Consider the following 16,675-nt stretch of genomic DNA (forward strand, 5'->3'; position numbering starts at 1 on the left):
AGTGATTCTTGATGCCAAATTTGGTCCCAATCTCTACCTTTCCTCATCATTGTCCAGCTAAGTTAACATTCGCTAAACTGAACTGTGTGTTCGGACAGAACTTAGCTACCTAACAGCCTGTACACACAGTCTGTACACTTCGTACATTACCTTCGCTGTTTGTGGGCCAACAAACACAAATGGCCCGTTCGCGGTGAAGTAAGTTCGCCTCCGCCCAAACACACTTTGGTACAGTTAGCGTGGGCGTCTGTACCCACAGCGGCTGCTCCTCTCCACAACATTTCCCAATCTCTGTGGATTCCTGTATGATTAGAGCAGCTGCTGTCACAACACTGCCCTCTGTCATGTCTCTCTCCTTCACAAAATACCAGACTAATTTGACTGTTTTGTTTCAGAATACAGTCAATATTTCCATTCTAACCCTGGGGGGGGGGGGGGGGGGGGGGGGGGGGGGTGGGGGGGTCCTGGTGTATGATGAGGAGTTATTAACAATATTTGTCCAATTTGGTATCTCTTCACATTGAGGCAGGAAGTGGGAGGAGGAGAGGGCGGGTGAGTCCCATTCCTGAAATTCACCTGAACCTGTGTGTGCAAACAACACGGAGGGGAAGGGCACCAGTTAGAGTGTGTGAGTCAGTCCTCCCACCACAGACTTTGCTGGCTGACTCTTATTCTTTGGCATATTTGTCACACATTCATCCATCTGCTTCTGTTATGTTACAGGCAGCTTCATCAACAGCAACTCCAGCATACAGTATGTACTGTATGCTACGGGCTAATTGTTGGTGACTTCGCTGATAGTGCATAATTCATTTCCAGTCTCAAGTGTGTGGAGTTCTGTGCAGACTCCGTTATACAAAGAATTGCGTACACCTTTTGGACGCATTGCATAGTCCTTTTTAAGATTGTCAAAGTCTTTTCAATCACAGTATACACATTGAACAACTCCTGAAAGGATGAATCCCTCGCATTAATCACCTGCACTAATGCTAGCACAGTAAAGCTGTGTGTGAAAGAATAATATGGAAGACTTCTTTAAGGCCCAGTGAGAATGTCAAATGCACGCGCAAGATCAATACGTGGTTATTGTGATTGTCACACAGTTCTGCTCACGTGCAAGACAATTTGTTTTGGCATCCAGGAACTTGTTGTGAGTCTTTCAGCCTTCACAGAGGCTAATCACTGTCTCTGTTAAGTTTCAGGGTGTCTTCATGTTCCCACCTTAAATCACAGAGTAATATAAGTTGTCCCAGAGCCTTCATTCAAGTCTGTGCCACCACAGTCTGTGAGCCATATTTGGGTGCTTGGTTTTTGTTCCATTGTAATGTCAGAAAAAGAGGATGACGGGTGGCATAAAAAACTGAATACTGTTTGTTTTCAAAGCTTGTGTTAAAATCATCTCTGTTGATCATGTGTGTGCGACAGAGGGGGAATCCAGTCTCCTCACTGTCAGGTGCAGCGAGTTTTTGTTTTTCTCCCCCTCTGTCCCCGTTTCTCATTTTCACCGCTTGGCCCACCGTCGTCGCCGCTCCTCCAGTTTTGTTGACCGACTCGTCATCCAGCGCGGCGTTGCCGGTTATTAAGAGTTGTCGTGGTTACCGCGGTGAGAGGGTGGAAAAATGTGCTCCCGTTGCTGGGCACCGAGGAAGTCAGGTGGACGCTCTCACCAAGCTTGAAGAGGACACTGAAAGGAGAAGGAGAGAAATGTGAGACGAAGTAGACGTGCGTTACATAAAACAATAAATACAATCTGTCCAGTAACACAGGTAGCCTATGTACAAAGTGCATCAAGGCTTCCTGAAAGTGACGAATTAAACCTACGTTAATACCAGTAGTGGGAAGTAACTCAGTACAGCTTTGAGGTACTTATACTTGAGTTTTTCCATTTTATGCTACTTTATACTTCCACGCCATAACATTTTTATTACACTTTTTAATCCACTACATTTATTTTACAGCTATTGTTGCTTTTCAGTTGAAGATTGTACAAAACATATCATTTTATAAATGATATGTTTTTGATATGATATTTATATGATGCATTATTATAGGTTAAACTATGATGCAGTTTTTAGAATTAGCTCCACCGTGACCAAACTATAATGTTAAAGTGCCATTTACATCAATAATATTACATGGACAGGATGTATGTTTCCTTTTCCTACTTTAGGTACAGTCAGTACAATGCGTTGCTGAAGTAAAATTAGGAATGCAGGACTTTTACATGCAATGGAGTATTTTTATAGTGTGGTACTTTTACTTAAGTAAACGATTCAAATACTTCTTCCACCACTGGTAAACACATCATCCCTGCACCTTCATGTGCCACACCTGACCAAATACATTCCTCATCCCTCTTTCTCCCGACTCTCAAAAGCCTTGTTTCCATTGAAATGCTCTGTTTTTTTGGATTGTTTGTGGAATTTATTTTTCCACCTGCCTCTTCAGGGGTGGAGGCAGGTGACCCTGGTGTGACCCTGCGGCCAGCAAACAGCTTCACCTGATAAAGATGACCCGCAGGGTAGGACTTGAGTCATTAGACGCCGGCTCTGAGCCGAGGTGAGGCTGAAACAGCCGCAGGTATAATGGAGGGTTCTCGGTAAACAATGATCGTTATAAAGCCTGAGCGTGCTAGTCGTGTCACGGGAAGAAGGCTGCCCCATCCAAATAAAGTCCTGATAAGAAAATACCTGGGAGGGCCTACTAGCTAATTGCTCTCTAAATAAATGTGTTTGTGAAATGCCACAGTGTGATGCTGCCAGTGGTGGAAAGAAACCACCAGTACATCTTCTCAAGTACTGCACCTAAGCACAATTTTGAGGTACTTGCGCTTAACAAATGTGAAAATGTGCTGCTTTTCTTGGTAGCATTTTAAAGTAAATTTTGGGTTTTGGACTGCTGGCCAGACAATACAAAACATTTGATGAAGTCACCACAGGCATTTACACTGTTTTTCTAATGTTTTTAAAACTTTAATTGACATAATCAAATGAAAAAGAATTGTTAATTGTTAAACCAGTGGTTCCCAACTTTTTTGCCTTCTGTTAATCCTCTTGTCAGGTCAATCTTTAATTAACATGAATTAGATTTGTTTCATTAACGATCCATCAAATATCTAAACACTCCATCTGTGTAATTCTACAATATTTGAAGTATTGAAGTATTCCTTGGGTATGTTATCACAATGGAGATCTATCATCAAACGTGTGAAGCCATTTAGAATTTATAAATCCTAATATGTGAATATTCAGTCTGGAGAATTCATACCTTGTGGTTTTTTTACACAGGTAAAGGATTTAAAAATACTTCTTCCACCATTGGGTACAGCGTTTATTACAGCATACACATGAATTGTTTTGCAACAGTGTATCAATAAATATCTGATTGACCCCGTCGAAAGAGCAACACCCTGACCAAAATGCATCTATATTTCGAAGCCTCAGAGAGTTTTGTTTTACTTCCTTCCTCCACTGAGGATGCACCGCTCTGAGCGATCGTCCCATCATCCCATCTGTCGGTCAGTAGCGCGGCGGTACGAGTACTCTGCCTCAGCGTGGGAAATTGAGCGTGTGAAAGCACCATGGACAACATTTCAGGCTAGAGCGATCACTGAGAGCAGGGAGAAGTAGGAAAGAGGAAGAGGTGTAATTACCCCACCACCCCCATCTCATCTCCAGCCTCACTGTAGCATGGAGGAAAGTAGCAGCGCACCAGGCTTGAGAACTTTGATTAACAGCGGGGCTCATTTCCTGATCGCAGAGGTAACTCTCAGCAGGGAGATGAAAGTGAAAGGAGGCAGCATTAATCAGGAGGTGTTCGGGCTGAGGGAGCAGGTGATTGATTAGACGTCTGTTTAAGAGGAAATAGGAATTCTGAGGAGTATACTTTCCATATATCTACCTCGTCTATTAGTTTGGAGGCAAATGAAAGCATTTGAACATCAGCAACAGCCCCAACAGTAGAACAAGCAGTGTGCAGGGCTACTTAAAGTATTTGGTCATTTTACTCATTTAAAATGTGTGACAGAACAGATGCAATTATATTTACCCAAGAGAGGCCCCCGAGTTGCACCATCTTGTTTACAGTACCGTCCTAATGTGACAGGAATTAAGCAGGTCAACACACAATCATAACGCACACACTTCTCCCTGTCATTATTTAGTTCCTGCTACTGTGTGTGCTTTTTTCGACTGTGTAGTTTCTCTCTATCAGTACAGGGTGAGGGTGATTTCTGTGTATCAATAGGTGATGCGTGAGCTAATCAAGTGTTACAGCACTTTTTTACAAAAGAGAGATTTGATGAAAGGATAATTCTGTACGTTGCAAAATGAATTACACCAAAAACTGCAAAAACATCTCAGATTTACTGCTGATTCTCATGCAGATTACCCGACACTGATCACAGACTTTCACAGTAGCAGGCAGGCAGAGGTGAGAACATGCATCTAACTGAGGCCTCTGACCGTCTTGTTTGAGGACATGGAGCTGAGGGTGCTGAGGGTGCTGAGGCTGTTGCCGTCTGTGACGACCATGGCCGAGGGGAAACGTGACGGGTGGGAATATTGCGGTGGCTCTTGCTTGTGAGGATACACTGCAAAGGAAAGTCAGACAGATACGAGATAGATAAGAATTAAACACTTGTACATGGATTTTGTTTTTTAAAAGTACCAAGTTTCAAGGTTGATATCAGGTTTAAAGCAACTGCAGATACTAAAGGAACAAGAGAAGTATGATTTAATCCAAAATGTGGTATGAGTGCAACCTGTATTTGTATCTAGTGAGTGGAGCCTCTTTCTTTTTCTGTTTTAAGAATTGAGAGAGTTTGGAAATCATGTGTCAATGTATGACACCAAAATGGAATTTGGGTGAGAACATTAATAACTATTAATTAGGTTGTTTTTTATGCTTTATTTTACACACTGGTTCCCAATATGGGAATCGTACCCCTTCTTAAAGGGTCCCCAAGATAACACACTAGAGGCTTGCATCCAAAGATGATGAGAGAACAAATGAGTGTTACTGACTGTGCGAGTGTGTGACAGTAGCCATGAACGGCTGCTGACTCATGTGGCTGGGGGACTGCTGCATCAGGCTCTGCTGGTGGGGGCTGTGGAGCTGATGGGAAAACTGCACCGGCTGCAGCGCCGCTAGGCTGCCCGCCACGCTGTTGATCACTGGCACCGTCTGAGATTGCGATGAGTTTAAACCTAGTGAGACAGAGCGAAACCTCAGTCAAAACATGCCGTGATGGAATCAATTCAAAGACTTCCACTTCTTGATTGAAGACTTACTCTGTGTTATGGCCATGACTCCAGATAGAGGCATGATGAGGTTCTGTGTCTGCTGATGGCTGTGATGGGAACTGTGGATGTTGGTCAGTGTGCTGACCGGGGGAAGACCTCCGCCTGAACCTGAAATCTGGGGAAAGATGAAAGAAATCGATACAATTAGAGTTCCAATTTATTGCTGTAATGTTTTATGACAAACTACCCCACTTAAAGTTATGAGTGTCTGCTATGTAAATTCACATAAATGTGTTTTCAAAGTGAAACAGATGTTGGCAGCTAAACAATCAACAGACATAAATGTTGACTTAGTTCAGATTCTTTTGTACGACACTGTACTTGTGTAACTCCACTCACACACAGCACACAAGCAAATACTGATAAGAAACAAAAGGTCAAGAAGAAAAATAATCATTCCTAGAAATGTCAGCAGAAGAATATGCATGAGTTTTTGTAGCACAGTGACAGTGTCTGTACACCTGCGTGTTGGTTCATGTGAATGATTACGTGAATATTTGCAAAAAACAACATCTATGCATTTGCAGTAATAGCTATCTGGATCCTCCCACTCGGCGGGGCAGCGACTATTTGACTACCGCCAGCTGCCCAAAAATGACAGACCGGCCAAACACACATCTGCAAATAAGATACTGTCAGCTCTGACCTGCTGTAAAATACACAGCCTGTGGTCATTTCACTTAGTGTCGCTCCAAAAGACAGAAGTATTTTGATCTGACAGGGAAGTTATTGAACTTCAGTTACATGACATTATATTTTATGTGACCCTGAACAAGATAAGTAGTTCAAATGGTAGAACTTATGGTTGTATGGCAATTAAATTTTGGTCCAAAGAAAAATATTATATTTTGACGGTAAATCACACATCTCAAAAGTTTTGTTGCACCATGACTCAAACGCTATGGACCAGTGCACAGGTTTCCTTGTCACTGATCAAATATTGGACTAGGGCAGAAGGGAGAAACTCTGAAGTAGACACAAACAAAAAGAGCACATTGGGTATAATCAAATGTTGGCGTCATTTCTCTGGCAGAACAAGCAGGGCTCCACCCGTGGCTCCTCTTTGCGAGGCATTTAATCAATAAGAAAAGAATGTTTCTTTGTCCGATTTATTGGCTGATGCCTGCACACTCTGGTCTGGTGAAGGCTGTGTGCTAGTCCAGCCGTGGCCTGCCACCCCAGCTCCACCTTTCAAACAGAGCAGCACAATGTGCTAATTGTTGGCTCTTGGCCGTGGGTCCATGGGAGAAGAGGTTCAGGAACCTGCTTTGTACGTTTATGCTAAACGCAGGCCGGGCCTTATCTAATCTGAGGCCATGAGGGCCCAGGTGTGTTCACTCACCATCTTGGCGTCAGGTGACAGCAGACTGTGGCTGTGGTCCAATCCTCCCGGAGACACCTGCTGGAGCACCGACTGGCTGGTCACCATCGGGTTGCTGCTGTGGTGGCTGATGGTCGTGGAGGAGGTAACCTCACCGGGGCCTTGGCTGTAACGCACTGAGAGAGAGAGAGAGAGAGAGAGAGAGAGAGAGAGAGAAAGTTAGTTTCACTTGTCGCATCCTACAACTATAACAGCTGTTGTGTCCTACAACTATAACAGTTATGTAGAGCGGAGAGATAGCAGCGCAGGCCTCATTCTGTGCTGACAAACACTGCTGTCACTCCAATCTACCTGCTCTTTGACGCAGACGGGGGAGGCCAGAGCAAACAAACACAGTGACCCGTCTGCTGCTATCTGCGTAGCTCAGCCAAGGCCATTCACCGCGTTCACTCGCTCACAACAGAACTCCCATCAGACTCTCTGATCAGCACACAAATGCTACTAATGGTGTTCTTAATTGCGTCAGTGTGAAGTTTCACCAGAAGTACTCAGATCCTTTACTTAAGCAAAAAGTACCAATTAGATGATGTAAGTCCTGCAAACAATTAAATAAATAAGGTATTTCCAGTGTTTCCACAAAATGTGTTGAAGTAGTTCTTATGTGTGTTATATTATATATGACATTGTCAGATTGGTAATACTGATGCATCAATGTGTAAGCAGCATTGTACTGTTGTAGCTGCTTGAGGTGGAGCTAGTTTGAACTACTTTATGTACAGTTTGTTAGTTTAGTTCAGTGATTTCTAACGTAGGGGTCGCACTCCCTCCAAAAGGTCACAAGATAAATGTGAGAGGGAGATGACGGCAAAAAAAAAGTTCTGCAAAATAAATTTCTCTAATCTTTGATTCTTTTGTGAAATATTGGATAATTGTACCTTTTTCAGCCTAAAAATAATCTCAGAGGGGTATTTTGTAAACTTATCATATTTTTCTTTTAATGTAAAATCTTTTACATTTTAAGAGAAAAGAAATACTAGAAACTATTAGAAAAAAAAGTAGTGGTAGACTAGAACGATAAAGTGGAAGATTAAAAAAAATTCTACGTACAGTGCTCAAGTAAATGTACGTTTTGTGTTATTTTTACATCTCCACAGTGAGGTTTCAATGAAAATGAAATTCTTCTTTTCGTGCCATCACTTAATCCTGTGTCTAGACTTCTTGTTGTCTCTCACTGGAGGCCCAAAGGAATGCTTCACCCCACCACAACCGACAATCCAATGCCTGTTTGCCGATGCAGGCCCCCTCTGATACCAACAGAGTAAACATTACACAATTACAAGCAATGTCAAACACATTCTTATCCTGTGGTCTCAGCCCCACACAGACACAGAGAGCGTCCCTCCCTCAGTGACAGCGTAGAGACAGACTGTGTTTGCGCTCAGATCTCCCTTCTTCCCCGAGCCTTTCGTCCCTGACCCAGGTGTGACAGCCTGAACGGCCTGTCGAAGTCGGTCAGACATGTAAGGATGCATTGATATGCAGCCATTTTCAGATAAAAGGGAGGGAGAGGCACTGACACTAAATGTGACCAATAAGGGTGACATTGTTTTCTTGTTGCTGCAGAATGTGTTTGCAGATCTGACAGTTTGCTTCAGGTGCCAGGGAACACAAATCTTTTTGTTATCCTGAAATCCTGCTGTTGGAACTCGTACAGATTCATGTATATCAACGCATAATACGTCACAGCAGTTATTGTAATAATCTTGCATAGGATTCCGCACATTTAAAGCAATACTTTGACATTTTCGGACATACAAGCTGAGAGTTAGCTCTTAGCAAGATGGCAAACAAGCGTATTTCCCATACTGTTGAACTATTCCTTTGACTACAGACACTGAAAATACAGATACCGCGATGTCTGAAGCCACAGCGCTATATTTCATCCTCTAAAGTACCTATCCTCCATTTTGTTCAGACCACAGACTTCATATTGTCTTCTGCAACCTTCTAGCAACCCCACAACACTCCACCATGCCTTGTAAACACTGCCACAGAACAATAAAGCACTCCATTGGACTCATGACCCCCATTGCCACACAATAGAGGAGGACTCATAAAAAGGCAGTTATCTCGGAGCTGGACGACCTCTTAAAGTGTCAGACACAGAAAAGGATGCTATTCAGGCCAGTTTTGTTTCTTTGGTTTCGGCAGTAATCCAGCTGCACGGAGCCTCGGAATAAGTAAAAACGACTTTCACAATCTGAACTAAGAAACATTAGAAAGCAAGTTTTTTAGAGACACACTTTAGTTTCTGTAAAACTACAGATTTGCTTTGACAAGATGGGACAATCCAAGAAACACTGAGGCGTCTTTTTCGAGAGCAGGGGGGAGGGCGAGAACTTCAGAGGGGGAGTGGTAGCAAGGATCTTCAGCAGGTTTTAAAGGCCCTAGCTCCCTGTGTGACCCATGTTATATCAAAGCCTGCCTCCCCAACCCCAGGCAGTGCTCATTGTAGTGCCGCTGCATATGACAGACCTCCTGGGTCTCTGCAGGACGTATCCAGTCTTTCTTTGTGGCTCTCTGGCAGTCACAGAGCAGTGGAAAGTGCAGAGCTAGGCCATTATTTTCTGTGTCAGTTTGTGTGTGTGTCTTGTTTCAAGCTAGCCTGAGGTGACGGAAAGCGACACAACCCACGGATAATCCCCCCCACTGCTGTGTCTGATCAGGAACTTCTGAGTCTGCTAGTTTTGTAATGTGCCGAATGATGCAGCTCAGTAATGATTCTATTTTATGGTGACTTCAGCTGCTGAACTATCAGTGCTGCAAGAAGTACTAATCTAAAAATACTCCATCACAAGTTAAACTCTTGCATTCAGAATCCTATGCAAGTAAAAGTACATAAGTATAAGTAAAATGTACTTAAAGAATCAAAACTAAAAGTACTTGTCAAGCAGAAAAGCGGCCCCTGTGACAGAAGTAATATTTTAAATTATGAGACTGTGTCAGCTGGGATCGGCTCCAGGGCAATCGGAGGGCGGGCACTACACTTCTGTAACGCCTGTCGGGACGCCGTTATCAGCTGTAACCACCAAATGAGAGCAGGGCAGAGCGGCGGCCATGAGCTAGCGAGGGGATATCTCTTTGGTGGAGCAGCTCACAACTTGACATCTGAAAAAACTGACAAGGGGCCCCAACTAGACAGATTTTTGTTAGATTTGGAAAGAAGCGTTTAATCCTTAACGGTATTTTGTAAGATTATTCTGTGTTTTTTTAGGTAAAATCTTGTCTCAGCTATTAAACACAAATTACGTTTAAATAACAATATTTACCTTTGTAGAGGAGTAAATGTATAGGTTAAAATACAATGAAAATACTCAAATAAGTACTAGCGTAAATGTACTTACTCACTTCCCACTACCGCAAACAACCTTTTCTTTAGATTATTTTATTATGTTAAATGCATAATTATTATTGTAATTATTAAATTCATGAGAAAATCTATCATTATACAGTTATTATATATATATATATATTTTGATTTAGTCTGCATATCTATGACATTAACTAACTAGCAGAGGTTAATGCTTCAAAGTAAAATGCCGTAAATAAGATGAATTACTTGAGCTCAGTAAACGTTGTCAGCGGATGAAAAGCAGGTAAATATTACATGGGAAAACACAGGTGCGTGCACACATACGCCTTCTGACAAACGATGTAATCTGCCTGAGTTCAGTTTCATTTCTGAAATTAAAAAAGTTCACCACCAAAACTGCACGTCACACTGTTTGACTGTCTGTCCAGTTGTGACCGACTGATCAACGAACTGAAACAGAATCAATAAAAACTCCCAAAGTAAGAGGAGTTCCTTTGATCCGACCCAGCGGTGACCTCTCTCGTATGACTGAAGGTGTGGCGACAGTTTAGAGAGGGGGGATTGACTCGGTTTCTCTCTAGGCGAAGAAGGGGTCATCAGTCCTGTCTGGCCAGAAAAGGGCCTATACCCCAGTGGACAGCTCATGCTGCTCCAAGTCTGCACCCAGCCTCAGCAACTATGCCAATGCCCATAAAGATGAGGGGGGAGGCTTTAAAATCAGTCCTCCCCAAGGCCCAGCAGAGATAAATGAACCTAGGTTACAGTCACTGCAGTCTTCTAATACACCACAGACAATGGGACCTCCTGCTGAGGCAGAGTATAGAGAGTAGAAGTCAGAGGAGCCCCTTATCAAAGGCCTAGGAGATGTAGTAGCAAAGGATTTTAATTGTCCATTAAGCATGCATAATACAGGCCGTGCCCTAGCAACGCAATGAGACGCCCTGCTGGGATATTATTGTCAGGCCAGAGTCTGACACTGAAAAACAGCTGATGCTGTCGGCAGGATGCCAGCAGGACACCATGTAAGCAGCCAGCTGAGGGGCTTTTTTGTGGGGAGAGCAAACTGTTTTCCACCACGCACCGACCCTTCCCTTCTGCAACCTCATCGCTGACCCTCTGGCTTGGCAACCTGAGGTCAATGCCTGGTCAGGTGTTCTGAGCAACAACAAGACAAAAAAAAAAAACCTCAAGCAAACAGACAATCACCAAAGGTAAAAGAGCAAGGCAAGGCAAACAGTTTGTTTTCCCTTCAAAGCTTGCTCGTGTTCGAACACGAGAGGACAACAATAGGCTCTGAGCGAGACTCTCAAATCACAGTTTTATGGCGGGTGAGTGATGGCACGGAGGATAATGCTCTGCGAGGCCTATCAGCTTTGTTTTTATGTCGTATACGCCAGGTAGACTTAGTCAATACCAATTACTGCAAATGCAAACATCAGGTTATGGTGAAATGGTCGGAGCAATAACACACGGCCTTTCCTTGTTTTGGAGACTCTCTGAGCGATGTCATTAGCAACCTGCATGGGAGGAGGAAATGTGGAAACGACGGCGTCATGTCGAGGTAACCTGGATGTGTCTGTCCCCCCCTCCCTGACCCTGGCCTGACCCTGGCCTGTCACAGGATTGCTGCCCTTTGTGTCATGCTCCTCCATGCTGACTTTGGAGTGGAGATTGCAGGTACAATGTGGATTGTTCTCAGTGTGTTTTCAAAGATCAGAATAACAATGGCATTTGCTCAGCTCACTCACTCACGCTCATTGATCACTTGTCCCCTCTTTCTCTGCCTCTCTGATCACATCAACTGCGCTTAGTATTTTCACGTCGAAGAAAATGGCTGCTTTGCGCTATTACCGAAAATGTAGGCGTAAACGCCGAAAATGTAATGCGGTGTGTGGTCACGTGAAATCTTTCAACATCAATGATGAATCTGCACACATAACATTTAAAGCGTAACTCCACCGATTTTACACATCAAAGTCTGATGTAGGCGCCGGGTTTTGATAAAGACAAAGAATGTGTGGAATAAAAAAGACAATATCTCGCGTTGCTGTATTCATTTTGAGTATTTTCTGTCCGACGGTGTTAGAGTCCAACCTTAAATGGGTGGACTACTCTTTTAAAGAAAAATCTGTCAGCATGACACATGTTTGCTCTCTGTGATGCTGAACTGCATGCAAAGCAATGCCACTTGGCATCTTACTGGGAGGTGAAATGCTGGTCTGGGGATGATGTGGCGAGTTGTGGGACAGCAGAGGGTTCATGATGAGGGGGTGGGGCGGTACGGTGATGGCATCCATTGCCAACTTCTGCCTGAAGGCTTCCTCCTTACGCCGGTTGGCAAACCAGTTATATACCCGCACTTCAGTGACCAGATTAGAGCCGAGGCCCTGAGCTTTGGAGGGGGAGACGCCTCTCTGAAGACACTCGGCTCTGCAGGAAACAGATGAACAGGGTGAAAAATTGGGGTTGGTTTTTGTTTGGGGGACATTTTTCAAAGACGGTGGAGGAAGGTGTCATGTTTATCTACCTGTTGCACTCTTCTACCAAAGCTTCCCTCTCCTCCTTGCTGGGGTTCTTCTGGCGTTCATAGGCCTGGTACAGGATTTGCTGGGACGCAGGCCCCCATTTGAAACGGTTACGTCTCATTTTCTTGCAGGAGGGTTCGCTGCCGACCTCTTCACCTGGCTGACCCATGCCCTGACCGGACGGGTTGAACTCTGGGAAAAAAAACACCGGATCCTGATTGCCTTTGTCTGTCATGTTGCCCATAGAGCCTTGCACTGCCTGGTTGAACTCTGCAAAACAAGAAGAGGTACATTTAATAAAACTCTAATAAAGCTTTCTTTTAAAACCACAAAAGGAAAATACACATTTGTAAAAGGACAAGTTAGTTATGTACATAATAGTGGTGTTTTCTGTCCATAAATCATATGTATTTCCTTTGGATGCCTTATGACAGAATGTAGGTGCTGTATATGTCACCCAGCATGATCAGGAAATGTCCAACCCAAAATTGATATCCCTACAGGTGTTATGCCCAAATAAAGTGCAGCGCTTTTGCCAAGTACACATTATACGCCGGGGCTAAGCTGTGAGAAACTCAAATATTAACTTACGTTGGAGAATTTCCCGCTGTTTCCTGACATACCAGGTGTAGAGGGCCGCTCGCTTCTGTGTTTTCATGGGCGTGCCTTTGTTGAGGTGCTGGGAGAGGTGAGACTGGTTCAGCCCTGTGACGTCCACCACCTCCCGTTGGGGGATGTTGTGCTGCTGCATGTAACCTTTGATCATGCGGGCAGCGCGCCATGGATCCTCTCTGGGTTCAGATAAAACACAGGAGCAGAAAACACTCATTTCACCACTTAACTAATCGCAGCTTTCAGAGGGAAGTCGTAAATAGCAAAAAAAACCTTTACTCACGGCTGAAACAAAGTTTTTGGTCTATTTCATGCTATTAAAATAATGTAAACACATGACGAAATTATTCATGCAAGTGGAATTTGGTTAGATTTGTTGATATTAAAATTAACTCATTTATATGTATACGAAATATGGAAATACTCTGATGGAACACACATGAACTTGTTCCTTTCCTTTAGCTTGACTGTTTTTTAGGGCCTCAATTTTAAAGGGGAAGTCCCTTCAAAGACGACCCGTTTATCATTGCGACCTATTCGATAGGCCTTAAATATTCAAGTGGTTTCAGCCAGGTTGAGAAATTTGGACCTAGTATTTGTTACCTGAACGCATGATTTCAGCCTAGAAACAGTTGGATTAGGTTTGTGTACATTTAAAGTAAACATGAACAATAGAAGTGTAAATTAAAAAGAACCCCAAAACTGTGAAACAAATCTTCGGACAGCTCGACATAACTTCAAACTTAGGAAAAAGATATTTGTCAGATAATTTAACAGTATTTGGAAAAAATGATAATACTTAACATCAGTCTACATAATATATATAGTGTAATGTATATATGTATATAGCCTATATTTAAATACAAAATAAATGCATTTGTTAAAAGAAGATCAGATATTTTTTAAATAATAATCAAAGGAACTTCTGGTCAGGATTGTATACTTGTCAGTAATATTAAGGATATTAATCTCAAAGAAAGGCAAAGTTCAGTAAAGAATATATATTTTTCGTTTCAAATAAATTACATTTTATTATATTCACATGAACGTTGCATGCATATATGTATCATTAAAACATGCTCTTACCTGTATAATTAGCGGTTCAAATTATTCATTCATAATTCCAATTTCTGCAGCAGTATGACATCGTATAGCAAAAATATACTCGGGTGTAAAACGGATCCGAGATTAGCAGGCCTGACACACTGACATTATAGCAAATCTACACACATCTGTTTGTTTTGGAGAATGTGGAGGCCTGCATCTAAGTCTGTGGGTTAAGTGGGATATGTTAGTTTATAACTTTTGACAATGAATAACCAGATCTCCAGTCACTCTAATCACACGCCACTGTGTATCTTTCAGTTGATGATTTATAGAATAAAATTAATAATAACTTAACTACACGTGGGTTAGTTTTGATATTCTTCCGGTCCGTGTTAGGACCTCAAATATTAGTTTTACAGTGAATCAAGTGGTTTGAGTGGATTAAAGGGATTAGAAGCATGAGATCCAATTAGGATGTTTTCGCACGATGTGTTTACTGACACGTGAATAAATAGAAATAATACAACTGTTACATTGTAAGTAATAACTATACACTTAAATTGATTTTATATTTATTATTGAGAATGTATTATCGTATTTAATAATATGTTCTATCTAAATTCTCAGCCAGAAGTTTTTTTGTTTTTTAGGTGGAGTAGGCCTATAGTTAATAATAAATAGATCTAAGTGCAGCTGATATTTTCCAAAGGTAAAGAAAGTATAACCCATGTGGAAAATTAGATTGTTAAAACAGAACCGCGGCGGGTTATTACAAAATAATTGTAAACGAAGAAGGGAAATTACTTTTATATATAAAGGTCGATTCATATAATTGTAGGCTTCATTTTCTAACCTTTAAAACGCAAACAAATAGAGCATTTGATGTGAGTTAAAGCAAATTCCACCCCGCATACTGTGATTGAAATAGATTTAAACTAGTTTTTCACACTTTTGAAAAATGTCAGATAACATAGGAACTTACGCCAACATGCGATCCACCTCCGCCCTCTGCTCGGCGGCCTCCTCCGTGTTGAGCGACTGGAGCTCCTTCAGTATCGGCGGGGTGTCGTAGTCGTCCCCGTCCCCGTCCTCGGAGCCCTCGTCCCCGGACATCTTGCCCTTGTTGTGGCCGTTGGTGAGCGTGTGGAAGACGGGCTTCGAATCGACGTCCACCCCGTTCATTTTGCCGTTCTGAGGAGGAGCGGGGGACATGGGCAGGCGCTCCAGTTTTACTCCAAAGCCAGGCGGACTGGGGTCCATATCATCCAGGGCCTGGATCAGAACATCTTTGGTAACTCCTGAGTCCAGCAGGGCGCTGAGGAGCTCCTGCTGGAGAGATGTCAGCTTGGATACCATTTTTGAGAACATTAAAAACTCAACATAGGCCTGCTGTTTGCGCGCTGCAGCAGAGGGGAAAGGGGAGGAAACAGAGGGATAATAAACAAAGTAAAAAATAAAGTTCCTGTCTTCCTCTCTGCTCCAGTGATGTGGGGAGATTGCGGCTGCTGACACCTGCTCCGACAAGCTGCTTCACTTCCCTGTTGAAGGGGAGGATGGAGCTAGTTTCTCATGATGCTTTCAGAGTGCAGGGGGATATAAAACGTGGTAATGAGTGGGCCGGCTGATGGGAGCCTTATGTAAATCCAGTGAATAAAGCCCTCTCTGGGCCGAGGTAGACATGTGTTTACACTGCTGCACTGCTGCTTTTATTGGCTCCCCTTATCAGCAAAACTTTCATGGACTTTGGACCATGTTGTATATGCCATAAAGACTTTTAAGAAATGCGAGCTGCACATATTCACACTGCTGGATCTTTTATTCTAGTTGTAGGCCTTGACGTAGTTGACGTAGTTCGGCGAGTAGAAGCAACATCTTGTGTATTTATTTGACTAATTATTTAGGTGTTCGAGTACTCTCATTATTACTTAATGGGCTAATCGTATAGGTGTTAATAGCTGTGGTTGTTCTCATTAATTCAGCTTGTTTCCTTGAATGAAGCCAAATAAACGCATTCGTTTTAGGCAAATAGTCTCACATGACGGGGCCATATAAATGCTTATAGTTTTTATTAAGATTTTAATACAGTGAGAAGAAATAGTTTAACTTTTTCAACTTTCTCTGAAAAAGCAATCAACAATTATTCATAATCTCTTCAAAGATCAATCGGACTCCGTCTTTAGAATTACAGTAATAATAAAATACCTTTTTCGGGTTGTTTTTACTTTAAATATATGAAATATATATGTAACTATGTTAATGGTCCATAACTATGTACTTAGAAAACGTGTGATAAAAATCCGTTTTAGAAGTTGTAAATTGCCTCAATTTTCTCTTATCTGCGCTCAACTTCACGACACGATATCAACTATTTGGGTTCCTTAAATGGCGAAATGAAACGCCTCAGCACTTATCTCACTTTGCAAATTTAGAAAAAGACCCATAAACCTTCAATCCACTAAGGGGATAAACAAACTTTTAACCATTAATGTAGGAA

At 42.5% G+C, this 16,675-nt stretch overlaps 1 protein-coding gene across 2 annotated transcripts; it reads right to left on the reverse strand.

Moving 5' to 3' along the window:
- Positions 1–469: 469 nt before the first annotated feature.
- hnf1ba (HNF1 homeobox Ba) lies at positions 470–15,765 on the reverse strand. Of its 2 annotated transcripts, XM_031873650.1 has the most exons (10): positions 15,164–15,765; positions 13,114–13,313; positions 12,525–12,792; positions 12,198–12,427; positions 6,646–6,800; positions 5,292–5,418; positions 5,025–5,207; positions 4,464–4,591; positions 4,048–4,092; positions 470–1,684 (listed from the first exon to the last, which is right to left on the reverse strand). In XM_031873650.1, exons 1-10 carry the CDS (start codon positions 15,547–15,549, stop codon positions 1,664–1,666), a joined length of 1,743 nt encoding a protein of 580 aa, XP_031729510.1. In that variant the 5' UTR covers positions 15,550–15,765; the 3' UTR covers positions 470–1,663. The 2 variants fall into 2 exon arrangements, with proteins under 2 accessions (XP_031729510.1, XP_031729509.1); XM_031873649.1 differs by having other exon boundaries at positions 470–4,092.
- Between the last annotated feature and the right edge of the window lie 910 nt (positions 15,766–16,675).

The sequence above is a fragment of the Anarrhichthys ocellatus genome, unplaced genomic scaffold (assembly GCF_004355925.1).
Source record: "Anarrhichthys ocellatus isolate YVR2014 unplaced genomic scaffold, GSC_Weel_1.0 scaffold72, whole genome shotgun sequence".
NCBI lineage: Eukaryota > Metazoa > Chordata > Actinopteri > Perciformes > Anarhichadidae > Anarrhichthys > Anarrhichthys ocellatus.